The 27,514-nt window shown below is 38.5% G+C and overlaps 3 protein-coding genes across 7 annotated transcripts in view; 2 read left to right on the top strand and 1 right to left on the bottom strand.

The window, feature by feature from the left end:
- Positions 1-1,033: 1,033 nt before the first annotated feature.
- Positions 1,034-7,365, top strand: golt1ba (golgi transport 1Ba). Of its 3 annotated transcripts, XM_031316919.2 has the most exons (6): positions 1,071-1,223; positions 2,607-2,698; positions 4,156-4,334; positions 4,739-4,820; positions 5,276-5,310; positions 6,578-7,365. In XM_031316919.2, exons 1-5 carry the CDS (start codon positions 1,199-1,201, stop codon positions 5,282-5,284), a joined length of 387 nt encoding a protein of 128 aa, XP_031172779.1. In that variant the 5' UTR covers positions 1,071-1,198; the 3' UTR covers positions 5,285-5,310; positions 6,578-7,365. The 3 variants fall into 3 exon arrangements, with proteins under 3 accessions (XP_031172778.1, XP_031172779.1, XP_031172776.1); XM_031316918.2 differs by lacking the exons at positions 1,071-1,223; positions 5,276-5,310 and adding an exon at positions 1,034-1,064; XM_031316916.2 differs by lacking the exon at positions 5,276-5,310.
- A 4,888-nt stretch (positions 7,366-12,253) lies between these two features.
- spx (spexin hormone) lies at positions 12,254-16,836 on the top strand. The gene is made up of 6 exons (XM_031316920.2): positions 12,254-14,075; positions 14,828-14,917; positions 15,030-15,087; positions 15,608-15,670; positions 15,880-15,966; positions 16,650-16,836. Exons 1-6 carry the CDS (start codon positions 14,070-14,072, stop codon positions 16,712-16,714), a joined length of 369 nt encoding a protein of 122 aa, XP_031172780.1. The 5' UTR covers positions 12,254-14,069; the 3' UTR covers positions 16,715-16,836.
- Positions 16,837-20,890: 4,054 nt separating this feature from the next.
- Positions 20,891-27,514, bottom strand: part of gys2 (glycogen synthase 2) — a 30,788-nt gene continuing 24,164 nt past the window's right edge. For 2 of the 3 annotated variants that reach the window (XM_031316904.2, XM_031316905.2), the window contains 6 exons: positions 26,150-26,263; positions 24,577-24,703; positions 24,029-24,124; positions 23,723-23,886; positions 23,170-23,250; positions 20,891-21,184 (listed from right to left, as the gene is read on the bottom strand). In XM_031316904.2, coding sequence (XP_031172764.1) covers positions 20,963-21,184; positions 23,170-23,250; positions 23,723-23,886; positions 24,029-24,124; positions 24,577-24,703; positions 26,150-26,263 — 804 coding nt within the window. In that variant the 3' untranslated portion in view covers positions 20,891-20,962. The remainder of the gene's footprint in view (positions 21,185-23,169; positions 23,251-23,722; positions 23,887-24,028; positions 24,125-24,576; positions 24,704-26,149; positions 26,264-27,514) is intronic. The other variant, XM_031316906.2, reaches the window with a different exon arrangement.

Genomic DNA, 27,514 nt, shown 5'->3' with positions numbered 1-27,514 from the left:
GTGTTACCAAGATACAAAGTAAATATTGATTTTATGTGTGATTTTTGTTGACTAGAAGAAGAGAGTATTTCCTATTATTTTTTCACTGTATATGTACAAGAATATTCTGGATGGATGTAAAAAAGAAACTTAAGATAAATGTTGAAATAAACATGTTTGATGTGATGCTCTATTTTAGTCAAGAAAAGATTAAAAAAAAATAATAATAACATGATGTATTGTATATCATACAACTCTTTAGTATTTTTGTAAAATTGCCAAACCATAAGAAAAATGGCCAGGAACCAAGCCAACCTTCATGCACTTTATCAATACATTTAAGCAATATAGCACAATTTTATTTAATATTAAAAACAAAAAAAGCCATAAAGACCTTTAATTTATTAAATGATTACAATATGAAATTATATGACATAAACTCTGGCATTATTAAATGTAATTGTATTTTTTCATTTTGTTTATGGTACTGTCTTTTCTTTTGTTCCTGTTTTGTAAGGTCTATTCTATGTACATGTACTGCCTATGTTTGTACCTTTATGAACTTCTGTACAATAAAGAATTCATTGAAAGAAGAAAAAAAGAATCAGCGGTAAAACCATAGCAAGATGTTAAACATTCTCCTCAGGATAGTCATATTTGTAAGATGGGCTGTTTCTTACCGAAATGTCGATGAAAATCGTAGTAAGTAACGTCTATTGAGATGTTTTATGTAGGCCTACCAATACTTCTATCTTATTTTTCTTAAAGAACCCCCTAAAATGGAACCTTTTGAACAGGGGTTTAGAGGGGATTGAACCTGAGCCGGAGAACTCCGTAACGTTACCATAAACAGCTCCAACTGTGAGTCACATACCATTGTCTGGGAGAAACCATGAAACTTATGGTAACCCGGCCCATGTTCAATACAAAACGAGGGGCGTCCGAAATATCTCCTCCCACTTCGCCAGAACGAAGGTGTTTAGAGGATATGCCCATAGACAGTATATAAGAAGGATATGCCTATGGATAAAATCGCCACGTTGAATGCAACACGGCGCTGTTCCGGAAGATGACATCGCTAGAAGGTGTGTTTCCGGAAGACGTGGCTGTTGCTGCAGTGAGCAGCTGTCATCCAAATTATTGTTAGAGAAGTACTTGAATGCTACTTTAATATTTTCTCTTTTTCTATATTATCTTCACCCGTTTATTCGGCGTCAAGATGATTTCGCTCACGGACTCCCAAAGTAAGAGCCTTTGTATTTGAGCATATATGTCGCTGTCCCCTCTATGAAACCGGCTAAATCGGAGCTGCAGCAGTTCGTTAACTAGCGTTAGCAATTAGCAAGAAAGTTAGCTTGATTTTCTCTCTCATTGTGTTCCATAACCTGTAGCCCAAATAGCATAACACCAAACTCCCACTAACGTTACTAGTTGTGTGGCTCCATGCCAAGCCCCTGATTTGAAAGTAACATAAGTCCATGTTGTAAGTCCGTATTTAAAAACCTTTAAATAGAAAGTAAATACCCGAGGTCCAGTGAAAGCTCAAGTGAAATGAACGTTACTGTTTTCATTTTCACTGTGGCTTTCATTACAAATATTGACTTTAATTTGTTTTACCTTCTTGTTTTAATATGTATTAACAGGTTTGCTTGTTGTGGTACTTAAAATAAGCAAGCAGCCTATGGCATGGAAGTATGCAGGACCAGCTGTCCTGGCTTTATCACATCTATCTAGCTGGGAAGTTGATTGTGGTTTGGCCAGAAAAGCAGGTCATACAGTACATCATAATATAGATAGCATATAGCATAGATACATAATAACAAACACTTGATTTTGTTTTTGTGTTAACATGTCCGAAAAGGAGTGGGAAGAAGTATACACTTATTTAATCCCACCCCTTCGCTATAAATCCTAATTAATTTACAAACTTCTTCTGTCATATTTTTTTGAATCTTTAACTTTACCTAACAAGTATCTTACAAAATACAATTTATTTCTCATATATTAATATCAATTATATATTATAATTCCTTGCATATTTATTTTACTCAAAAATACTCATTGATATATTTTAGCATCAAAAATAGAAATTTGTTCAGAAATTCAAAAAAGAAATAAATATAAATACATTAAAATGAAAAGGGAAGCTTAGAACAAATCTAAATAAATAAACAATATACAAACAATCTTAATCAAACCCATTCATCCCCGTCCCCTGTGGTCATATGCACCTTTACAGTTTTACATTACATTTTACATTAATTGTGCTGTTTGAAATTGAACCAGATCTGCCAACTTTAATACTTCTAACTATAGGAATAATTCATTTATGTGATCCCTAATACCCAGCATTGAAAATGATAAACAAATCCTGACCTGTTCTCCCTCCATAGCACATCTCTGTGACAAGAAGTTTAGTTTATTCCTAATTGGCCACACATAATGCAATTTCCCCTTTCTAGGTGATTTTAATGTGTGCTTCAGAGTAAAACAATCAGTGACATGCAAACAAATTTAAGGTCAAATGGTAGCCAATCATATATTGGTTACCATATTGTCCAGCTGTCCACGTAAGGGACAAACTGGGATGGAATAATTGAACCCTGTGGTATTTGTGTGTCCTGTAGAGATTGGAATGGGATTAACAGGCTTCGGCGTGTTTTTCCTCTTCTTCGGGATGATCCTGTTCTTTGACAAAGCACTCCTGGCTATTGGAAATGTGAGTGTTCCTGCTTCATTAAACTGAAATGATGTGATGTTGAGAAGCACACAGTTAAACTTTCTTTTCTCCATATTAGCTGGTGCTGACACTGATTGCATTTCACTTGGTGTAAAATAAGTCTTAAAGTGCTCATATTCTGCTTTTTGGCTTTTCCCCTTTCCTTTATTGTGTTATACATCTTTTTGTGCACGTTATAGGTTTACAAAGTGAAAAAGCCCAAAGTCCCCCCCAAAGGGACTTTACCATCTCCAACAGAAAACACTGTTCACAAACTGCTCCAAACAGCTCTATTGTAGTCCAGCCTTTACTTCAGAGACAAACGTGGTCACTTTGGAACACACGTTATAATGCTCACCTAGCTGCTAGCATGGTACTCCCTCATACTCTGCAACTGACTAGCTAGCAGTACTTACTGCACATGTGCGACTCCCAACAAAGATGGAACAGAAGTGTGATGTCTCACTCTGTAGCTAAAACAGAGAGCTCAACACACAGGGTGAAAAGAGGAGCTGCAGCAATGTGCAGTACAACAAAAATATGGTGTTTTCTGAAAATTAAACCATGTAAACCTATTGTGATATAACCTCTAAATACAATTATGAACCTGAAAATGAGCATTATATGAGCACTTTAAGGATTTGGTCTAACATATCAGCAGTGTTTTGATGTAATATATTATCAACATGGAGACCCATCCTCTGCTTTTCCCAAAGTCAGTTGACGACTACCGGTAGTCTCGTTTTGCCAGACCCTCCTTCAAAGCGTGCTGGAGGAGGGTCTGGCTACTCCTCATAGCATTCTGGGATGGGAAAAAAACGTGCTCTGGTTTATTGGCATTTCTTTAAACCAATCACAATCGTCTTGGGCGGTGCTAAGCTCTGCACAGAGCCGCTGCAAAATATTCGTGCGAGAGAAAACTCAGATTGGACAGATAGTCCAGCCAGCTAAAATGATGTTAGAAATGATTTTATTTTAACTTTAAGAAATTTGCTGTATTTTAGCAGAATACTGAAAGCAACAGAGGCAGAACTGAGTACACTTTAATATCTGTTTATTTATTGCAAATAATATCGGGATATTCAACAACGTTATCGCATATTTTCGTTGTATCTACATACTTTGCTGTGAGCAGTTTAGCAAACCTTTTTGAGTGATTTGGGTGACTTTTTTTTTTTTTCTTCTTTCATTTGCACTGCCACCCATTCTCTTAGCTCCCTTGTTTTTAGATTATTCGAGTGCTTAGCTACACCACTGTTTAGAACATCAGTAACGTTAAATTCAGTTTCACCCCTAGTCCTAATATCACCAACCAATGCTTTCTTGCAGTCTACCCAAGATACTGAAAAAAGACTCTTTAGTCAAGATAAAAGAAAAGGTGGCGGTGTTCCTGCAGTTTCAATTGGCCTGTTTTGGACCACTCTCTAATATTGAACAACCCCCTTTTTTTACTACAGATCCTGTTTGTTGCTGGACTTGCCTTTGTCATCGGGCTGGAAAGGACCTTCCGCTTCTTCTTCCAGAAGCACAAGATGAAGGCCACCAGCTTCTTCCTGGGAGGTGTGTTTGTGGTGCTGATTGGCTGGCCCATTGTCGGAGTCGTGCTGGAGTTCTACGGCTTTTTCCTCCTGTTTAGGTAAGAGGAAACCAAGGCACAAACTGAGAAACGGACACAGCAGACTGACTGTGCTCACTGCACCTGCACAGTGGGGTATGGAACTGGGGGTATGAACCTCCCACTCAAGCTGTGTGTACCATGGACGTTGCACAGGATTGTCTTTACCCAACGGTGGATTTTGGAGTGACCCGTTCTGCCCTATTTGCCATGTTTTGATTGTGTTTAGAAGTTAAACTCAACATTGTAAGCTTAACGCTACTGAATTTCTGGGAATCATTCTAATATACACTAACAAATAATGGTCTTAAAAACTCTTAAATTTGACTTGGTGAAACCTGCAGAAACTCTGTGTTAGGACTCTGACTAACTTGTCTTTCTCTGTCTCCCCCCCCCTTGCTCTCTCTGTCACTCATCACACCCAGGGGTTTCTTCCCAGTTGTCGTGGGCTTTATCAGAAGAATACCAGTCCTGGGCTCCATCCTGAACCTGCCCTTCATCAGTGCAGTATGTATTACCCAGCACTGCAGCAGTCCTGCCTCTCTGCTTTGTTTACACACAGCATGGCTTTTTCTTGTTTATTAATCACCCAGGTTAAACACCAGCAACTATAACGGATTATCCAAAGGGCCCCCGATCCAGTGACCGCTCAGCTCCTGCACATTACAGCTAGTTTAATAAAACGATTTTTTTCTGGATTAGTGTCTGAATGAAGCTCTTACTACATTTACAAAGGACTCAAAATCAGAGTATTTAAATAACAAAAGTAGTCTGGAAATGAAGAGGTCAGGGTCATCTGGGTGTTATGTCTTTAAGATGTATGAAGTCTCCAATGGAGACTGTCACTGTTGTAGCACATAGTGAGTTTTGTGGCTAATAGACATCATGCTCCATGCTGTTGTGTGTGTGAAGCTTTGTTTTGAGGTGAATGTCTCTCTGTCTTTGTTTTTTTGATATTAAAGCCTTCGTAAGGCTCTGAGGACAATCAGCAGTCGTGGTCAGTCACTGCCGATTTTCCCTTGCATGCTAACCTATTTAATTCGCTTTACAATATTCATAAAACAAGTATCTCATGATGGAAGAGAAAGCATATGCTTTTGTTTAGCGAGCTGGTAACCCTTTAAATATTTTCTTATCTTAATTTACTCATTAGGCTTTAAAGGCACACACCGCAGGTAAAACAAGATTCAAAGGCAACTTTGAACTCCAAGTAATTCATTTAATGGTACTTTCAACAAGATAGCAGATTTTCTTGGCCCACTCTGATCTCAAATTGTTTTGCCGATTCCAATTTTCTTTTTTTCCCCCTAAGAGCTGTAACTGACAGGATACACAAATGTCTTTCTTTAATAGAAAATTCACTTATATGTTCATAATAAAACATTGACTATTTTCTACAACTCTGCACCAGGGTACAGGACCTTCTCTCACTTAAATACATCTCAAAATAAAAACGTGCTCCAGGTTAGTGGACAGAGCTTTTTTTTGTACAAATAAAATCCAACTGGAAATTAATTGCAGTATATCCCACTTTCAAAAATAATAAACAGATAATGAAAATATGAACTTTACATTGGCCAACATACACCTATCTAAAACTATGTATTTATCATTTATTTAAACAAACTATTTATGAATCAGTATCCAGGGCATGCTGGGAAACGCCTGGCTCTCTCAGCTGATCTATCAGCTGATTGGTTCAGAATCGACTCAACGACATTTCATTTTAACATTTAATTTGTTTTGATATTTGACTGCTTGAAGGCTAATTCTGTTAACAGAACACATGTTCAGATTACAAATCCTCTTCAGTCTGTTGTATATTAACATCAGCAACAGATCGCATGTAGAGCATTTTGACAGCTACTCTGTAATAATAAAAACAGCTAGAGACTGAGTACAAGCTGGTATATGGATCTGATAACATTTTATTAAATCAGACATAATAGGATGTGAGTGTTTCTGTGACTTTCTGTTCAGACTGAATCCCCAAAAAGAGACCAAAAATGAACCAAAATGACAGGAAGTAATTGTGTTTGTCCTGTTCACCTGAGGTGTGTTCCCTTTAGTCACGCATGCTTTCCATTTAAAAATGCTTTAGGATAGCGGGCAAATATTGTCCTCCAGGCATCGGTTTAATCCACTCTAACACTTTGCATCTCATTGGAAGCTCACAGCTCTGTGTGTCAGATCATGCTTTAGAAGAGAAGCTGAAAAGCAACCAGATTACACTTAACACGTTGTCTTTTTTTTTTTCCTTCCAGTATGTGGACAAAGTGGGCGAGAGCAACACCATGGTATAACGTTGACTTTTTGTACCCAGAGAAGGCTGTTTGAGGACAGCAGGTTTTTTAAAGCAACGCGATCTCCCATCGGGCTGATTTAAAACAGCTAAGGTTATACATTCAGATTCCTCCCCCCTCCAGCAGGCAAAGACTGCTTTCTGTCGGTCTGCAATTTCATTGGTCAGTGCTACCAATCAAAGGTTCATCAGAGAGAGCGTCGCACCACCAGTCTGTTACTAAAGGGTGGAGTTTCTAAGGTCACTACAATAAATATTCCAAATGCTATTGATCCTTCACCGTTGAGTGCATCTGGCATGAAAATGGATGGAGGGTGGAAGACCCCCTCAAAGCACCTTCGACTCCGTCTGCGTGACTTTCTTACTCTGTGGAACAAAAAGACAAAACCACTGACCCTCCACAAGGATGAGAAGGGGATCGACAGCTTGCCATGTTGCCACATTTCTGTGCCTGTGCTTTGACTTAATTTGGACAAAAGCTTTTAAGTCCAGCATTTTGTCTCTTTGCAGATATTCTGTGACACTTTGTTAATTTTTGTCCCGCAGCTGTTCAAATACCAAGTGTGGCGAGTGTAATATTTTCCCTTTGTTACATGTCATTTCTGTTTTACGGTTGGCTAATGAGTACTTCTGTATAAATTATTTTTTAAACAATCTGTGCTTTACTTCATGTATGGTGAGGTGCTATGGTAACATACTAGTATTTGTTACTATTGTTATTACTAATACTATTAAAGTCTGGTCACACCAGAAAATGGCAACACATGAATTCATGATGACACGTGGATGGTGAAGTTAATCCAGGTGGTGCTAGAAGCTTGGTGATATAGTGACTACTCATAAGGCTAGGTAGCAGGGTACACAATTAGCACCATCCACCAGCCAAAACATGGTAAAATATGCATGTGGCTGGTAGCTTTGCTTCACTCACCAGCCAAAAAAACAATGGTAATCTAATGAGTAGCTGGTAAAATTTGAACATTCACTAGCCATTTGGCTGGTGGACAAAAAAGGGGACTACAGATGAAAAATAGCCTTTTGGCTAATTCTGGCTTTTTTTTTAACCCATGGGAAATCATGTGTGTTATTAATTTGCGCTGTCCCCTTCCATAAATAAACTAAACTCAAACTCAAAAAATAATGTTGCACCCTGCTAGCTAGCAAGCTACTGTAGCTGGTGAGCTAACGGCTAACATACTAGCCAGCAGGGAACCAGCTAGCGCAAGTCGGTAATGATAATGCTCTCCAAGCTAGCTGGTTTGCCAACTGGCAGTAGCAAGCAAGGTAGCTCAGTCATTAACCAGTAAAAATACTGAAGGTTCAGGTTATTCAAGAAACATATTTGTAATCATGTCTCATAACTGTCTACACACCATGTCTCCTTGTAGAGCAGTTTACACCCAACCAGAGCTGGGTTACATGCAAGTGGATTTCTCTCCAGCTTTTATCTTTTTTAAATGCTGGTGTTGCCAGGCATTTTTAACTGTTTTCCTAAACCGCATCATCAGGTTTTGGACTTCCTGTCTTCCAAGAAGCAGCCATTGGTTTCACTTAATTGTACTACACTACTAGCAGACCCTTGAAACATGCTGCTTAAATCTAGTCTTTCACTGGAAACATGGTCATATTGGCAAAGTTAGCTTATTTCATGGTAAGTAGCAACCCTTCTAGTGCAAGGACAAGAAATGGGTGTCTTATAAAATGTAATAAAGTGCCTGTGATGAAGTACTCCCTACGGCACTGGTTCCCACCGGGGGGTCCCGACTAGCGATAGTCAAAGCTTCAGAGGCCTTTTTGATTAGTTTGATTGGGTGTAAGACAACTTTTTTTTAGTTGGCCTAAATCTCAGCATTTCATTAATTTCTGTGAAGAAAACTAAATGAAATTGTTATTTAAAAAAAGTTATGATTGTTATAAGAGATGTAAACAGGATAAGGGCACAGTGAAGATCTGAACACAAGCTACCAGCTTTCCCTCTCTGCTTAACGGCCTTGTCCTGCATCAGAAAAGTATAAACAACCAAAGAGCTAATAGAACAACGGCCAAGCATCACTGGGATGACAACACTGAGTTTGTCAATAAAGAAGCCTATTAAGTATGTATGATTAAAAAACAATTACAAAAAAACACAAAGAATTGTATAAAACATTCATAAAAATAAGAGGAAAACTCATCCTGCAATATTCACAGGAAATAATCTGAGCAAAATTCATCTAAATTGCTTGTTTTACACAAACCTGCAGATATTCCTTCACTATCTGGGGTAATTGTACAGTTTATCAGTTGCTCTGTATTGTTATGCATTAAAAATATATGAAATATCTATAACATATGTCACTGGTTCCAGGGTCGTCAGTTTACTCAATGATGCTCTTGGTTGTCCTTAAATGGAGAAAATTGGCAGAACAGGCAGTGACAGTACTCAGAGCCAATGAAAATCCTAATTGTCAGATTGACAGCACTCTTAGGGGGGGGGGCAAATCAGATTTAATGGGGGGCCGGTGCCACCCCATGCCCCCCTATCTAGCCCCACCCCTGATCTGGAAGGCACAGTGAATCCTTAAGCTTAACTGTACTATAGTGGCTACATTACCTAGGTAAGCTTACATTCAATGTGTAAATATTTTTTTCACAAATAGGTCAATGTATCTTTGCTATTGATATGTTGGATTCATATTAATGTACACTCATCTAAAGGATTATTAGGAACACCCTACTCGTGTTTGACCCCCTTTCGCCTTCAGAACTGCCTTAATTCTTTGTGGCATTGATTCAACAACATGCTGGAAGCATTCTTTAGAAATGTTGGCCCATATTGATAGGATAGCATCTTGCAGTTGATGGAGATTTGTGGGATGCACATCCAGGGCACAAAGCTCCCGTTCCACCACATCCCAAAGATGTTCTATTGGGTTGAGATCTGGTGACTGTGGAGGCCATTTTAGTACAGTGAGCTCATTGTCATGTTCAAGAAACCAATTTAAAATGATTCAAGCTTTGTGACATGGTGCATTATCCTGCTGGAAGTAGCCATCAGAGGATGGGTATATGGTGGTCATAAAGGGATGGACATGGTCAGAAACAATGCTCAGGTAGGCTGTGGCATTTAAACGATGCCCAATTGGTACTAAGGGACCGTTCAGTATTTATGGAATGGACCACCGGAGGAAAATAGGGGAGGGTCATGTATTTTTATATTTTGCTGAGGGGAGGGTCATCCAACATTTTTTAGTCTGGGCGGAGGGGTCACCCAACTTTTTTATTCATGAAAAGAGCAAAATTTTAAAGTGGCTTGTTTGGTGCATATTTATCCATGTAGCTCTCAGTCTCGGCCCCCTAGCAGATGGTCTGACCGCATACGCGGAGTTTGCTGGGGGGGCAGGAGGAGCACTGCCCCCCTGGTGGCTCAAACAGGTAATTGCATTGTTTAAAAAATTTGTGGAATAATTACATCTGGCATGACCAGATATTAAATAAATATCTTAAATAACACAAAACAACTAAATGGTGGTAGGTAATACATTTCATTTCATATACTGCTTTAGTAAAAAAAATATTACCTGGCTGACGATGGGAGCAGCAGGACGCAAAAAAAGAAAGTTACTGTTGCACTAGTCTGGACATCTCGCCGTGCCAACCTTGCAATAAAGGTTTCCTAAATGCCCTGTATATAAATGTGATGTCAGCTTACTAATTGATTGCGAGTTTTGTGTAGATTTGGACTTTTATACGTTTATTCCACTTTGTTTAAACGGCGAAGTGGAGAGGCCTCGTATGTGACGCTCATATCGGCCTTGCTGGATACACCGTGTCATTTACCTTTTTGTGGATCTCCTGATCTCTGTGGATTACTTTTTTTCCGTGTCATTGGATTACGACAAAATGCGGATCTTTCTTCTCAACGTGTCTTAACGTTTTATGGTGTGACTGCGCTTGGTTTCTGCGTTTGGAGAGGCATCTCAACAGACTGGAGGTCCAACACTGATTGTTCACCGTTACATTTTAGTTGAATTTAAGCATCTGTTTATTGAGTTCCAAAACAGCCGTGCTGTGATTGGATTTCATAAGGGCAAATTGTTAAATTGTTACAATGTAACTTAAAAACTTTAAAAGTAAACATATGTGTTTTGTAATATAATGTTCAGCTTCGGCAGCTTTACCTATGTTCTAAAATATACAATGACGATAGTGACAAGTCCATAGCAACCAGTGTTGAATTGGTTATATCCCAGCGTCCTTTGCTGAATGGTCTCAATGTTTTATTGTTTTATTTCATGTGAATACTAGTTTACTAGAGGAGTAACTTAGTATTTGAAGTAATGCAGTAATGCATGAAGTGTGCATTTAGTTTCCATGCTTATTGTGTTTCCACAACAATATTAGTGAGTAAATCTACTGAAATGGCCACCACACCATAACAGAGGAGAGTGATGTGTAAGATGAGAATGCAGAGGTTAACTCCTGTACATCATGGCTGTAAAAATCAAATGGTATCTGTATTTCTTTGCTAAGTGTAAACTTGTACGCAAGGGGAGGGCCATACCTCTTTTTCATATTGTTTTGGAGGGTCATAGGAAAATTATTACTGACGAGGGGAGGGTCATGTCTTTTTAGATTAGAGGCCACAAAACTCCTCCGGTGGCCCCTTAATTAAATAACAAACAGTCCCTAAGGGGCCTAAAATGTGCCAAGAAAACATCCCACACACCATTACACCACCACCACCACCAGCCTGCACAGTGGTAAGGCAAGACAAATCCATGTTCTCATTCTGTTTACGGCAAATTCTGACAGAAACAGAAAATTGAGACCAGGCAACACTTTTACAGTCTTCAACTGTATGGCACCTTTGTAAATAGCTATGGTAGTTAGCTTTTTATCTGCCATCCATCTTGCTTCTGGTCATTTATTCCTGTCTTGTCATTGACTCTTTATTGATTAATGTTATTGTAAATCCAATTTTTCAATATCCACATACCCAATATATATATATATATATATATTTGCATATAGTTCCACCACAAGGGGTGCTGATTTATGAATCAGCATTTATCCTTCCCTTAATTCTGACCAGTCTCCCTGTCCCCGGTGCTGAGACACACCATCACAGCATAATGTTGCCACCACCAGGCTTATGGTATTAGCTAGGTGAAGAGCAGTGTTTGTCAGACATAGTGCTTTGAGTTCTTCCCAAAGAGTGCAATCTTTGTGTCATTATGCCAGAGAATCTTTTTACTAATGCTGTCAGACTTCTTTATATGCTGTTAGCCAGTACAGTACAGACAGGCTGTCATATGCCTTTTACTCAAGAGTGACTTCTGTCTTCCCACTCTACCATAAAGGCCCGATTAATGGAGTGCTGCAGAGATGGTCATTCTTTCGGCAGGTTCTCCCATCTCTGCAGATGCAACCCATTTTCTCTCCCAACTCGTAAAATACTGACTTGTGGCTCTCAGTGTCAGATACTGATGCAGAAATCCCACTAGCGTATGTTTGGAATGCACCAGGCATAGCAACAGTTCTGACTATCTATTAAGGCGACAACGCTAGCTGGTAGTATGAAAGACAGAAAGGGAGCAGGTTGGAGTGGTGGAGGCAGGTTGGGGTGGTGGATGGATCAAACAACACAGGACTTTCACCCAAGAGACATGTCCAGTTCTTGTCCCGTGTGTCACTGAAACGAACATTTTGTAACCCCACCCAAACCTCAAGAGACCCAACCAAGCGCATCTAAATATGACGCCGAAGGGGTTGACGCTAAAGGAGATTTTTGCGTCAGTAACAAATGCCAAAGGCACGTGACCAAGCATTGCTTTTTGAGTGACCGCTGGGTTGTTGGTCACCTGCCTGACCAAGGCTATTCTTCCCCAGTTACTCAGTTTGGCCAAACAGCCAAATCTAGGAAGAGTCCTGGTGGTTCCAAACTTTATCCATTTCACAATTATTGAGGCCAGCTTTAAGAACGTTTTTATGCCCTTGCTCTGATCTATGCCTTGCCACAATTTTATCGTGGAAGTCTATAGAGAGTTATTTGGACTTCACAGGCAGACTCCAGTTCTCCAGTTCTACATCTTCATTAAAGCAACAGGATGCACCTGACCACAATTTGGATTGCCGTAGCAAATGGTTATGTAAATCAAAGATTTCAGTTTTGGATGTTTGATAGATTTACGGAATCCCCCAATATATTTCACAGATTTTAACAAAACCAACCAAAATGAAATGAAAAATCCACAGCGCTCTCCACCATCTGGAAACTCAGGGCACCCCAGTCCCACCTTCTGCTCCTCCTGTACAGGAGCATCATAGAACCAATCCTCCTCTACTGTTCCGCATACTTTACCATGGCCATTGTCACTAACAGGAACAAACTCAAAATCACACACAACGCCTCTAAAACCATTGGTTTCCTTACTCCCAACATCCCAGCCCTCATTGACACTGCCATCACACAATGCACTCACCATAGCACACGACCCCAGCCACCCTTTGAACTCATGCTTCATTTTACTCCCATCAGGAGATCTCTGATCTGTAAAAAAGCATGCTACAGCAAGAGCTTTGTGCCCTCTGCCATCACTGCCCTCAACAAACTGAAGCAATAATACTCAATGGACTCATGTTCTTGTGAGTACATTGTGTACATTGTGTTACTTGTGGCTATGCTTTTTTGTCTATCTATCTATCTCTCTATACATAATGCATTCTCTGGAAACAAAGCTACCCAACCACTTCTATATTTTTTGGTAAAGAAATGCAGCTTTTGTATGACAGTTTAATAAACTAATGAACTGTATCTGTCTTGGACTCATGACCTCAGTATTTCTTAAAGTCCTGGGGCTGCCCTGACAGTTAATGGTATCACTGTAGACTCTCTCACATCATTGTATTGACAGGAAAATGCAGTGCTACCAGTCTCTTTCACTCATGCAGGCTTTGGGTAATTACATTCATAATTGGAAGTGTGGCATTTTGATTCATAAAACCCAGCTCTCATCTCTCCGAGTTCTGCTCCAGTGAGCAAGGTGCAAACACATCAATATTCCCACAGAGGGGGAAATATAACTCCTACTCATATCGACGGTGACAGCAAGAGCTAATACACAATTAGTCAATAACGGCCTGAAGATCCAACATGTGTAATTTTGAAAAACTACATCAGGAAGCTGAAAGTGCTTATGGCAGCTGTTTTAATTCATAAGTATTTACAGTACACTACAGCTCTCATTGAATGGAGCTGAATCGATCGATGGCTCCGTTCATTCACTCTTCTCACCGCCCCCGTTCAAACAATGCATTGGCGTGACCTATTGCTGCTGGCATCATGAAGGAGAGCAGAGCACAGAGGGTTCCCCGCCCCAGAGGATATAAATACAGGGAGAGGGCAAGTATCCTGAACCTTTTACTTTCTCATCCTCTCTGCTGGACACCGGGCTCACAGGATCTCCGACACCATGAAAGTAAGTACTATTAGTTTAATTTGATGGGGGCTGCAATAAAGGAAATACGATTTTAAGAAATCACTATGTTAATTGCATTCTAGAAATTCTAAATGGGAGCCCAAGATTCTTTTGGCAAATAATGCATCATCTGAATGCTGATGAAAAAAAACATAATAAACTATTTTGCCCTTTAGTTTCAAAGTTCCTCCATGAATTAATTGCTTGGTTAAATTCTTCGGAATGTCTCCCTACGCGTTAATTATGGTTCATGTTTGAACTTTGCAAAGTTTTATCAAAAATAAAATGCATTGGAACATTGAAATGTATTGTTTAATTTCTTCCATTTCAGTTTGTTGAAACAAATGTATTTAATACAATAATCTGAAGGGACCACAAACAGCACTTTTTATATGAACAAATTATTTGAAGTAGCGTTAAGTAATGTTTAGTTTTGTGTTATATATTTCTTTGCTTGTTAACTTAAAATACTTATTTTAGACAAAATGACGTTAACTAATGATTTTGAGTAATGACTACTAATGTAAACCTGATTTGTCCACTGCATCAACTTAAGGTTCTGTGTTAATATAACTAAACCTGTTAAGTTTCACCTTGTGTAAAAACTCAAATGGTTTAATAACGGGTATCCACGCAATTTTGTAGTAAAGTCAACTAATTTGGGATAACAGTGCAGATTGAGTCTTTCTCTATGTTGCTGTTCCAAATTATGATTTTAAAAGTTTGTTCCGATATGACTTTATCTTCCACAGGGTTTGAGGACAATCACATTAACTTATGTAGGCCTACTCACCCTTTTACTGCTGGCCTCATTTATCTCGCAGTCGTGGAGCGCACCGAAGGTAAAGCTGCTCTATTTCTCTTTATTCAAATATAGACTGTGAGGTTTTCACTCAATATTTGAAGGAGAGGCATTACATGTATGCAAATTTAACATTTGTTTCTTCATTGAAGGGCTCTTTCCAACGGAGAAACTGGACCCCGCAGGCTATGCTGTACCTCAAGGGCACTCGTATGTGTTTACCGTATCTCATGATCCCATGTCTGTATGGAGACCCAAAGTATTCAATATTAGATAAATAAATACGACAATATGAAATAAATAATCATATGAACAAAAAGACCAACAGACACACTGTAATACAATCATGGCATTTTATTTAAAAAATATTATATATATATATTTCTTCTTCTAAAGTCTGTTTTATTTCATAATGCCAGTCTTTGTCCATCAATCAAGAGAAACAAGGCAGAGTTATGTTTACGTGAATTTGTAAAGTAAGTAATAAAAGTAATAAAACAACTCTTTTATTGTGCAAAGAATGAACTGATTTTGAAAAACGTACACAAACCCCACATAAACTCCACATAACCACTGAGCCACCGTGTCGCCACAATGTAAATGTGTTTTTATTTAAGAACACTCTGGGTCCCATATTGCTCGAGCTATACAAAGATAAAGTTCTTTAGTATGTGTTTGAACATTACATTCCAAAGTGTGGGATGCTTCTTTTTTTCTTTTTTTTTTCCAGAGGGACGAAGATTCATCTCAGAGGACCGAAAAGAAGGCGATGTCTATGACACATTACACTTAGGTAAAACTAATGTTACTAAGCAAAATTGTTTGTGTATTTTTGGAAATACTCTGTCAACCTTCTTTATTGGATGGGGATACTTAATTAGAGGGTTTGCCCAAGAGCATCCCAAAAAAGTCTTTGAACTGAAATCACCTATGGCCCATTATTAAGCAGGATGGATAATCAGACTGTAAAATAATCAGAGTTTGGTGTTTATTCCCTGTCAGAGACCCGCAGTCAGAACACAGAGAAGCTGAGCGTGGACCAGGCGGCCACCGTCCTGCTCAACTTCCTGCAGCAGGCCAGAGAGGCAGGTGAGAGCAGCATCAGTACCAGCTGCCACACAGCAGCTACATCCAGACTTAAGGGCTGCGGTTTGGTTTCAGTAGTGAGGGAAGACAATTAAGTCTGTATATTTATATCAATCTAGCATATAGCACATTATCATCACAATGATTATCATAATAATTATAGAAAACATTTTTTGAAAAGAAAACAAATGAAAAATCTATGTAAATTATTAAAGGGTAACTTTGTTTTTTTTCAACCTGGACCAACTAATCTGCATGTTCATGCTCACAATGTTTGTAGTTTGAATGGTTTTATACAGAAAAGCATCTGACCGTCTCTCTGGTCAGCCATTAAGACAGACTTTTAACAGGGGAAAGAAGCACAGGATCCCCACACACAGACATCAAATTTAAGGATCTTTCCAATATTTCAAGATTCATTTCATTTCATGCTTTTATTGATTAAAATTTAAGGAAACTGGGGTAAAAACATAACGAGGGTTATGAAGGTCTAATTTCAAATCACATAGAGACAAAATAGTTTCAAAAAAATCTATTTAATCCACATTTTAAGGACTTTCAAGGAATTCAAATGAAATATTCTGTGTCTTTTGCTCTGTCATTGACAACACTTATATTTTATTTACTATTATTATATTGGATATTCTAATTCCATAATTTAATGTTAATGTTTTTCTTTCTCATAGCCGATGAAAACCCAGATGAGGTGTATTTCCAGGAGCTGCCAGTGTGGAAGAGAGAATACTTCTGATCGTCTTTCATACATTTCTAAAGCTCATAGATAACACATCTTTGTTTTTGATTCTAAGCTTATGTAAGGGAGAAGAACAGCTGTTTTGTAAATATGAATTCTCTGACTATGTTTGAAATGTGGTGTTTTAATAAAAAGAGTTTGAAATCATAGCACTATTGGTCTGAAATTGTCTGAGTTTTTGAAACTTCCTTTTCAAAAATATGAAGGGTATCTTTCTCCCATTACTATCACAAAGTGTCAGATAAAAGTACATGCATATCAAGTATATAAATGAATCAAGGATGTAACCAAAGTGAGTTTCTGCTTTTCATCATCTATTTGTCACTTTTTAGGTCAAATTTATGTAAAGGAAAGATGCATTACATGCAGGAGTGGAGCCAGATGTTATAGAAATACAAATTATTTGATTGGAACAATATATCCAAATATTAACATTACTTCAACTGTAAGTTGTGAATGTGTGAAAACTACATGTAGTCAGTTAGTAGTAAATATAGCTAAAAGTAATGAATAAATGGTAGAAATAAATAGCTAAAAGTACTGACTAAACAGCTCGAATGATTAGCTAAAGTAATGGAGAAATGGTTAAAAAAGCTAAAAAAAATCTCCAAGTAGTAGTATCCTAGAAGGCTTGAAGTAGTAGGATTGCTGACCAAACCAACCTTAATATTGACAGTTCAATTGCATGAAAAAAATTAACAATATCCACTTTTATATAATGAATAGTGTTATACATTTAGAACATACATTCTGAATTGATGAAGGGGTACACTGTGTGTGTGGGGGTAGTCAGACATAAAAGGTTGGGAACCACTGCCATACACTATGGTGAAAAGTATACGGACACCTCTGTCCACACCCGACATCAGTGTTGGACCTCATTTGTTTATCAACCATGTAGTTTAACAGGAAAATTATTACATATAAACATACTTAAAAAATACTTTTTGACATGTATTTGACCAAGAGATAACTGAACAATAATCATTATGTATCATGAGCACACAGGGTTGAAACTTGAAAAATTGTAATTTCACTGTTAAAGTAACATTATTTTTTGCGATTTAGCGCCTCTACAGAGTGCAATTTATACAGCCGTATATTTACGACAGTCGTACACATGCATTTCTTATGATTACTCATGATCAAAAACTAACGAGCACAGCCACCTGATCTAACTAGCTGACAGCAGCTACAGTTAGGGACCGTTCGGTATTTATGGAATGGACCACCGGAGGAAAATAGGGGAGGGTCATGTCTTTTTATTCTTTGTTGAGGGGAGGGTCACCCAACATTTTTTATTCATGAAAAGAGCAAAATTTCAAAGTGGCTTGTTTGGTGCATATTTATCCATGTAGCTCTCAGTCTCGGCCCCCTAGCAGATGGGTCTGACAGCATACGCAGAGTTTGCTGGGGGGGGCAGGAGGAGCACTGCCTGGCTGAAACGGGTAATTGCATTGTTGCAATTGCAAATGAGGCGAATAATTACGTTTAGCATGACCAGATATTTTATAAATATTTTAAATAACACAAAACAACTAAATGGTGATAGGTAATACATCTGATTTCATATACTGCTTTAGTAAAAAAAATATTACCTGGCTGACGATGGGAGCAGCAGGACGCAAAAAAAGAAACTTACTGTTGCACTAGTCTGGACATCTTGCCGTGCCAACTTTGCAATAAAGGTTTCCTAAATGCCCTGTATATAAATGTGATGTTAGCTTACTAATTGATTGCGGGTTTTGTGTAAATTTGGACTTGTATATGTTTATTCCACTTTGTTTAAACGGCGAAGTGGAGAGGCCTCGTTCACCTGTTTGGAGCTGGCTGGCAGGGGCGTAGCAAGCTTTTCAAAAGTGAGGGGGATGGATGTGATTTGTTTATTAACAATAAAAACAATGGATTGTACTGTTTGTTAACATGGGCAAACGGAGCATAATCTAATTACGTATGTGCTAATTTGCATAAATAGCACAACAGATCAAAACATTGGGTATAGCCAGGTGAAAATGTCTTGTTGACATAACAGGAAAAGACTTAATATTAAGGTCTGAATGGAACCCATTTAGGCTACCCATGAGCATGAATACATAGAGGCAGGAAGAAGTGCTTTAAACCAGCCTTTATTAATTAGCCTATTATTGCAGAGATGGGGTTTGGGGCTGGGTCCGTGGGGTTTCTGGGGGTTCACTTTTTATTTTACCTACCTTTTGTTTTCTGCATTCTCCTTACCCTTGTTCTTCCCTCAGACTCATCCCCCAGAAACAGTCCCACTGACCCAGCCCCAAACCCCATCTCTGCAATAATAATATAATACTATACTATATAATAATAATACTGGTTTAATACACTCAATAATCAATACTGGTTTAAAGCACTTCTTCCTGCCTCTATGTATTAATGCTCATGGGTAGCCTAAATGGGTTCCATTCAGACCTTTACATTAAGTCTTTTACTGTTATATGTCAACAAGACATTTTCACCTGGCTATACCCAATGTTTAGATCTGTTGTGCTATTTATGCAAATTAGCACATACGTAATTTTATTATGATCCGTTTATTTTTTTTATTTATTATGAATGCTATAACGTAGCTAATGTTACGGAACGTTATAATTCTTACATGGGAAACTACTCGTACATAGTAGCTTTCATTTAACGTTGTTAGTGAAGTTAAAAACTTACTTTTTATATGCCGTTACTGTTAGCAGAGATTTAAAAAATGGTGTGTTTATCAGTTGTAACTACAGGATGGGAGGTAACTGCACCTTTTTAACTTCACTAACAACGTTAAATGAAAGCTAATATGTACGAGTAGTTTCCCATGTAAGAATTATAATATTCCGTAACATTAGCTACGTTATAGCATTCATAATAAATAAAAAAAATAAACGGATCATAATAAAATTACGTATGTGCTAATTTGCATAAATAGCAGATAGATCTCTGCATAACAGATCTAAACATTGGGTATGTACATATATGAGACAAATACATTTGCGAGATGGATATTATTTTCAGGAGTTATTACGCTGCGTTGAAGTGAGCTGTCCTGTTTCTGTTCCCGTGGTCAGAACCAGAACCAGAGACGGTACGGACAGCATGTATGTCCCAACAGGTGACGGTACGTCAGCGGCTGACAGATATAAACATGTCGGGAATTAATGTTGAGGCTTGCTACACGTAAATATCATTGCATTTTTATCAGCCGTGGAGAGTAACTATGCCTGTAGTGGAATGGCTTCGAATGACGACCAAAAACGCTTGTCTTTTACTGTGACCATTTACTGTTCAATATGTTGCAGTTTTACAAACAAGAAAGTGAACAACTTGAGCCTGACGGACATGTTGCTTCTCAGTAAGCTAGCAAGAGTAGGCTACACAACAGACAACTTCCGTGTAGCCTACTTCAAAATAAAAGCACTTTAAATAAGGTTGTGTAGGCTACCTTTTCATAAATCAGCTGTAAATCAAGTACTGTAAATAATGTTAATAGTGAGTTTTAATCACACTATAATTGAACATTTCCTTTAGAGTGTTTTAACCTAAACAACATGAATTTCTTATTGAAGTGCTATAAACAAACATTTTACAACAATGCCATACTTTTGAGTATTTTTATTTTCTCCTACTTGCCTATTATATGTTTTACTTATCTATTTTGTATAGCTTTAGTTACTTTGCATATTTATATTAATTACACAAAATATGAATAATCTATGATGTATTAAAGTGGATAAAGACGAGACTTTATTGATCCGGTAGTGAAATTCACAAGCTAGCTGCCAAATCAAACTTCCCCTGTTATTTTGGTGAAAGTAACTCAAAAGTAATGCAAAAGTAGTGTAACGCATTACAATTCAGAGACAGTAATATTGTAATATAACTAATTACTCTCAAATGACAGTAACTAGTAATCTATAATGTATTACATTTTGGAAGTAACTTGCCCAACACTGTTGAAAACCATAGTGGGCCAAGAATGGAGCCTTGGGGAACACCACAATTAAACTGAGCTTCAGAACAGGAGTCTGGATTTTGTGATGGACCTGGATCAGGGTATATTCCAAAACAGCACTATCAAGACCATCCATTTTCACAACATGTTCAGGCCTTTTATTTTTCTTAAATCCACAAACTTTCAAGAAACTTTTTTTTTTGTTTATTCTCTATAGATTCATCAGAAATGCTGGGTGACTGACTGTAAACCTGTGTATAATCTGCAGCTACTCATGGTAAATCTCAGTTTCCCGACTCCTCAGGTTGCTTATTCTTGCCCTCTGGCACAATGCCCAGCACAAAGGGAGCCTTGATGTTAAGTCGGTCCCTCTCAGCCTCCTCATCTTCATCGTAGGGCTCATCATCATCATCGTCCTCCACATCACTGTGGTGGGGAGTGGAGTGGATGGAGGCAGAGGGAGAGGGGGGCACCGAGTATGGCCGGGGGTAACGGAAACCCTCTGTCTGTGGATACAAAATGACTTACTTAATTACTTGCTAAACGTTTTATTAAGTATAACGTAAGATTTTCTGTCTTCTAAGCAGCTTTCGGTTTATGTCTAAACCACCTGGCAGAGACCTCAAACTTGCTGCAAATAGATTATCAGTTGCTTCGTGGATTGTAAATAGCTCAACAGTGACAGTGCACACTTTTTGAACTGCTCTGGTTCCGGAAGTGATTTTCTCTTTTCAGAAAATGCTTAAATAAAGAGTTTTAAGCTTGGACTTGTGGCTTCTACTGGGGCATAACCATCATATTAAAATATTGTAGCTCGTGGTAAGTCTACCTTGGATGGTTTAGACATCATGGCTAATGATCAAAATCCTTATGGAGAAAACGAATGGGATTTTCACTTCTGGAACCACACTGTTGAGCTCTGTTGTCCTCAGTTGGTGCATCCATGTGCTGAAGTTGAAACTTCAGAGATCTCAGACTATTTCAGTCTTCTCTTCTCATTTTCCCATCACTTTCATTCATCCCTTCTTTTCCCCTCTATCTTCCTTTCTCTCCCTTTTTCTAGCCCTCTGTCCTCTTCTTTTTTCCCTTCTTGCGTTTCATTCTATTTCTTACCTGCCCTTTCTTGCCTTTTGCTTTTTCCTTCTTTCCTTTCCTCCTTCCTTCCATATTTTTCCTTCTGTCGCTCCTTTCTTTCAATTTTTTCTTCACCTCCTTACTGCCGTCCTCCACTCCTTATTCCATTTTTCCTTTCTTTCTCCTTCATTTCATCCTCTTTCCAATCCTCCTTTTTCTCTTTGTTTCTCCCCTCTTCCCTTTTCTCTCGTTCCTCCCCTCCTGCCTTCCTTTCCTGCCCTCTTTCCTTCCTATTTCCCATCTTCCTTCCTTTCCTTCCTTTCTTATCCCTTTTTCTTTTTTTCCTTGCTTCTTTCCCCCCTTTGTTTTCAACTAGATAATTATAACTCTTGTATTGTACCGTTCATGTTAATGTCAAACTAAAATGTAATTTAATTGTGACTTTAAAATTAAAGTTTGTATCAAACCTGAAAATTGTGTATCAGATATCAGTCATAGTAATTGAATCAAAGAAGGAAGAGCAAAAGGAGAGAGGGGGAGTCTTGTTTTATGTAACTCTACAGGGATCGGCATCAGCACACTCCATGATGTCCTGTCAATCATCCAAATGTTAGACTGTCAATTAAAGCCTGACAAATCCAAAACCATCCACTGTGTGCATCAGTCACTACATGAGAGGGATTCTCATGTACATGCATGTGCAGTTAGAGGAAGACATTGTTACGGGTTCTCAGAGAACCACCAAAAGATGCTTTTTAGTTTGTAGCACCATTGAAATATTGTGTTTAACAACCCAAAGTTGTGTCAAGTTGTTACTTTTTTCCAGTCAAAACTCTTACTATATAAAATGAATAAGTCTGGCAGGCACGTAGCACTTTCATGCTTGGAAATTAGTATAATGTGTCTCAAATTTAAAGCCCAAATCGGACACAGACTTTTAAAAGACCCCCCTCCTAGTTGTAGTCGTTTTGTGTCTCTTTGTGGACAATTGATTGAATTTTTAACAACTAACAACAATACTAACAAGCAAATTACCTGCCTTATCTGCCTGTGTCATCCCTGGGCACCCCTCTGGACCCGTGTCTGAGCACTCTTAAGCAGTCACAAGGACTGCAGGAAAGGGGCATTGGGCATTTTAAATGAAAGGGAATAGGGGACAAACCCCCACATCCAAGAATTTTTAAAATCTTTTCTTAATATACAGTTGATGTGGCATTTTCACAAATTTCCCATGATACAGCAGTTGAATTGTACACTGTACAGTTGCCATTTTTTGTTGCAGATGCAAAATGTCCAAACTATTACCATTATTAAACTAACTAATTTAGATGACTTTGGGGCCTTGGTGGAGGTAGTCATTCTCTAGTATGGTCACTTATTCACAAACTCCCTCATTTTCTTGCACAGTATTTCTCACCTTCAGAGGAGCCATGGGGTCGATCTTGAACTTGTCTGGGAAAGCTCGGTTAAGTGCGAGATGGCGGGCGTGTATGTAGAACTGCAAATCACAAGTCAGCAGAGATGTACATCAACAACTAAACAACATTTGATCGCGCTAAGTTTTTCTCCTTTGTTTAGAGATTTTTCAAAAGGTATTTTACAATTTTGTTACTAACTGCAACATGAAAAAGGAGACGGGTTAAAGGCAAAAGGGAATACACTAAAGAAGACTTCCTGTTTCTGTCCCAAATTTACTTCCAGTAGAGGATTCAACTACACTATGCTTGTTCTAGAACTTGTCTACCACTCAACTTACAGTAAGTTGTCTTGACCACAGCTTATTCTCACACTATACAGTAATGGTTTAAATGAAAATCCCTTTCTAAATGTATTCATGTTTTATTGATTATTATTATGATTCATATCATGTGAATTGTGTGTGCAGACATGAATAAAGTATTCTGCCTGCTAGACGTTGTACTCTCTCCTCTATCAAACATCTATTTGGTGCTGGTGCAGCAAAAACAGACCCGGCCCAGGTATTTCCAGTCCAGCAGGTCAGACAGCCTCTCAGTTCGGTTCCGCTGGATGATGCGCTGACGCAGAGACTGCTGGCAGAAACTGAACATGAACTGGGTCAGCTGCTTACAGGACTCTTCAGGTGAACGGAACCGCCGGTCCACGATGTAAACGCCTGAGAGAGACAAGAGGGGAAGTAGAGGAGAGAACAGAAAAACAGACAGAAACACAATGTGTGTGTGTGTGTGTGTGTGTGTGTGTGTGTGTGTGTGTGTGTGCGTGTGTGTGCGTGTGTGTGCGTGTGTGTGTGTCCACACCATAGGCTGCAGGGTCTGACACATGCTCCTCCATGAAGCAGCCGAAACCTGACAGGTTGGTGGTCACACTGGGAATGCCCATTACAGTACATTCACCTGGGGAAATACAACACAGCTCAGAAAAGGTACAGTATTTGTATGTGTTGTACAGTTTTGTGTCATGTTATTGGTATCATGTGATAAAATACTCCATATAGAAGCCCTTTTGAAGGTCCTCAGCTCTTTGAGCCACCAAGACATGACCACCTAATGGCATTAAATAGTGTGCCGATTTATCAAGAGAGCTGCTTAATTGTTAGAATACCAGCAGGGTGCATTGCATATACCAGTCCACTAGCTAGTGATGGGCCTGGTGGCACTGGCCTGCAGCCAAGGTTGATCAAAACACATTTTTTTTTACAAAAAATATTCAAATGCTTCTTGGTCTCATGTGGATGCTGTAGAGATTTGTGTAACAACTGCAGTGCCTTTATATTTCAGGAACATGAAGCACCTGTGTGTTTTGATACATGTGCACTTGCATATTATAGGTTACGATGTGAGGTTACCAGGTGTGTATCCCCATGGTTCATAGTAGGAGGGGAATACTCCAAGGTTACAGCCACGGACAAAGTCCTCATAGTCCATCGGCAGCAGAGGACTGGTGGAGGACAGAAACTCAGGATGGAAGATAATCTGAGAGGAGGAGGACAGACAGGGTGACTTTTAGATATATAGAGTAGAAACATGAGGCTCTGGAAGTAAAAGCATTTTTTAGTAACCACTCGGACTTGTCATTAGTTGCAGTATGTGAAACACTAAATATTTTATGACCTATACTTTGCTGTGGGTGGTTCCCAGAGGATGAACCCTAATGTGTTCATTTCAGCTATTACCATTCCCTCAGACCAAATGTTTCCTCTTGTACACATAACAAATAATAAAAATAGGCAAATTGCCCTTACATTTTTCAAGCTTTTCATTTCGACATTTAAAAAAGTTTAATTTAGTGCCATTACTACAATTTTGTATTTGTATTTTGTTTTTGTATATGTATTACCGGAAGATGAATGTTTTGTAAAATAGTGGTGTCTGATGGGCCAGATGTTTGGCATGGCAAATTGTCAAGTTTGTATGTAACATATGATTTGCTTATGATTTGTTATAGATATTTATGTTGTGACATCCTGACCTTTCCATTATCACCACTCTTCAGACAAACATTTCACCTGTATCTCAAAATTGGCAGATTGCCATGGAATTTACTGAACACATCTATGCTCTCTACATCATCAAAAAATGTGACTACTGCATTACAACCTAGTGAATGGTAAACAAATCTAGAACTCATTAAATAGGCTTTCTTCTTTTCTTTTTTTTTTTATGAAGTGATGAATAGCTGGCTTCTCACCAAATAAACTGTGGCTACAGTGGCTTTATGAAGTTAGCATTTCACTTTCATCTTACAGAACAATTAAAAACAAAACAAGTATTTTATTACTTTGATACGTGATGCATTTGGCACTTATTTTTGCACTAGTTGACAATCTATCTAGTTACAGTAAATCTACCAACAGACCAATCAACAAAAAGAAAAAAAAAAAAAAAAAAAAATAGCCCAAAGTAATAGTCAGCTGAAGATTTGATTCTCTGCTGCACTTATCAGCAATGCTAACAGCAAAGTTGTTCCGTTGGCTGGTTGGTCAGTCCATCACTTTGGTCCAGACTAACATATCTCAACATCTTTTGGATGGATTGCCATGAGCTTATGAACAAACATTCATGGTTCCTAGAGGATGAATCCTACTGGCTTTGGTGAATCCCTGATTATTCCTATAGTGCCACCCACGGGTCAGAGTTTTCACTTATCCTGTAAAATATTTGCACATCTACAAGATGCATTGCATACATTTTTGTACAGACATTTACGGTTCCAAGACAATGAATCCTACTGACTTTTTCTACAAAATTCTCTTCAACATGTTCACACAAAGGCCTTCTTGTTCTGACCAAAATATTGTCAAACATTTTACTTGATCATCACCAGGCATCTCGTGACTAGACATTTCCCATAAATTGGCTAAAGAAGAGAAAACAATGATGGTGAACAAATAAAGGAAGCATACAGGATATGCTGTCTACCTTGACACGATCGTTCCTGGAGTTGAAGAGGCCGATGCGTCTCACGTTGGAAAGGATGGGATCTGTTGAGTCGTCCAGCATGTTGTGAGTGGTCACCGGAGGGAGGCTGTGTCTCTGCATACAGATTTTGTTTAAAAGACGGGTCAGGTCAGTTTGGTCTCTGGATTGTTTGGAGTTTTCAATCACCACATTTCTATACCAGATAAAATACATGACACTCCAGATTAGATTTGTATCATCATGTCAGTTTGAGGGGGTCAGGGTCCTGAATGATGTCCTGGTTTGATTTAAATCAATTTCCCTAATGAATAATGAATGAATCAATCAATCAATCAATCAATCAATCAATCAATCAATATATCTTATATTGCACCTGGATTTAAGACTGAAACTCCTGTGAACACCAATGGACAAAGAAATAATGTGTATTCAGTCTAGTTTCTCCTGAATCTATGCATACGTGTCTGGATTTCCATGAATGTAAATGTTTGCATGGCTGCATTTCATATACTATATAATATCACACACATACAAACACATATGCCTAAAGTGGGGTGAGGAGAAATGATTGAATGAGTCAGTGGTCCGCGACTAGTAACCTTTCAGAATGTGATTCTGAGAGGTATTGATCGTTGGGGCATTATCTAAACCGAACAATATCGGATTATTGTCTCACACCACATTAAGACACAAAACAAAACCAGTGACGCTTAATTTTATATTGACATTTCCTTGAAAGGAACTGTTAATTCACAGGAAGGTTCCTGAAGCAGACAATCTTGAGAAGTACTAATAGTATGGAAAATAGACATTTCAACCGGTACACTTCTTTAATTGCTATCATTACCCAGGGGGCCTCTTGGTCAGTGCACAACACTAGGTTTGGGAATATGCACCGCTAGGCTTAATCACAATATCAACTGACATGATAAAAACATTATGGTTTGTGAATTAACTAATGCTGGGGCCCTGTCTTGTAGAGTGGCCCTGTGTCAATATACTTTTAAAGGAGAATTCCGGTCAATTTCAACACGTAGCTCTGTTGTTTTGTAAATTTGGAGTGCTGTCAGTAGCGAGAAAAACGAACACAATCGGTGTCGCCTACACCGTGTTATCCTCCTGCTAGCATTAGCACCCAGGAGGCTGAAACTGGGCAAGTTTTAAACGTGCTTTTAGCCTCTTAACATGTTCTAAATATCATTACAAGTGCCTACCCATGTGGAGTAATTCCTTCCGAGTGAATACAGTGAATCTGACTGCAGTAGATGTGACAGAAATGCATAAAAGTTGTGCTAATTCAGCCTTGTTTAGTCTGGGATAGACGGTTTAGTAGTAGACGGTTGTAGTCTACAAACTACAACACCG

The sequence above is a fragment of the Sander lucioperca genome, chromosome 20 (assembly GCF_008315115.2).
Source record: "Sander lucioperca isolate FBNREF2018 chromosome 20, SLUC_FBN_1.2, whole genome shotgun sequence".
NCBI lineage: Eukaryota > Metazoa > Chordata > Actinopteri > Perciformes > Percidae > Sander > Sander lucioperca.
Note: the sequence above shows the minus strand (reverse complement) of the source record. Positions and strands in the feature narration are given on the sequence as shown.

Excerpts from the sequence above, each read along its gene's own strand:
- golt1ba (XM_031316916.2), top strand. The coding sequence starts at position 1,199 with ATGATTTCGCTCACGGACTCCCAAA. Across the intron at positions 1,224-2,606 it reads TTCGCTCACGGACTCCCAAA|AGATTGGAATGGGATTAACA; the intron begins GTAAGAGCCTTT and ends TGTGTCCTGTAG. Across the intron at positions 2,699-4,155 it reads CACTCCTGGCTATTGGAAAT|ATCCTGTTTGTTGCTGGACT; the intron begins GTGAGTGTTCCT and ends TTTTTACTACAG.
- spx (XM_031316920.2), top strand. Across the intron at positions 15,671-15,879 it reads CTATGACACATTACACTTAG|AGACCCGCAGTCAGAACACA; the intron begins GTAAAACTAATG and ends ATTCCCTGTCAG. Across the intron at positions 15,967-16,649 it reads GCAGCAGGCCAGAGAGGCAG|CCGATGAAAACCCAGATGAG; the intron begins GTGAGAGCAGCA and ends TCTTTCTCATAG.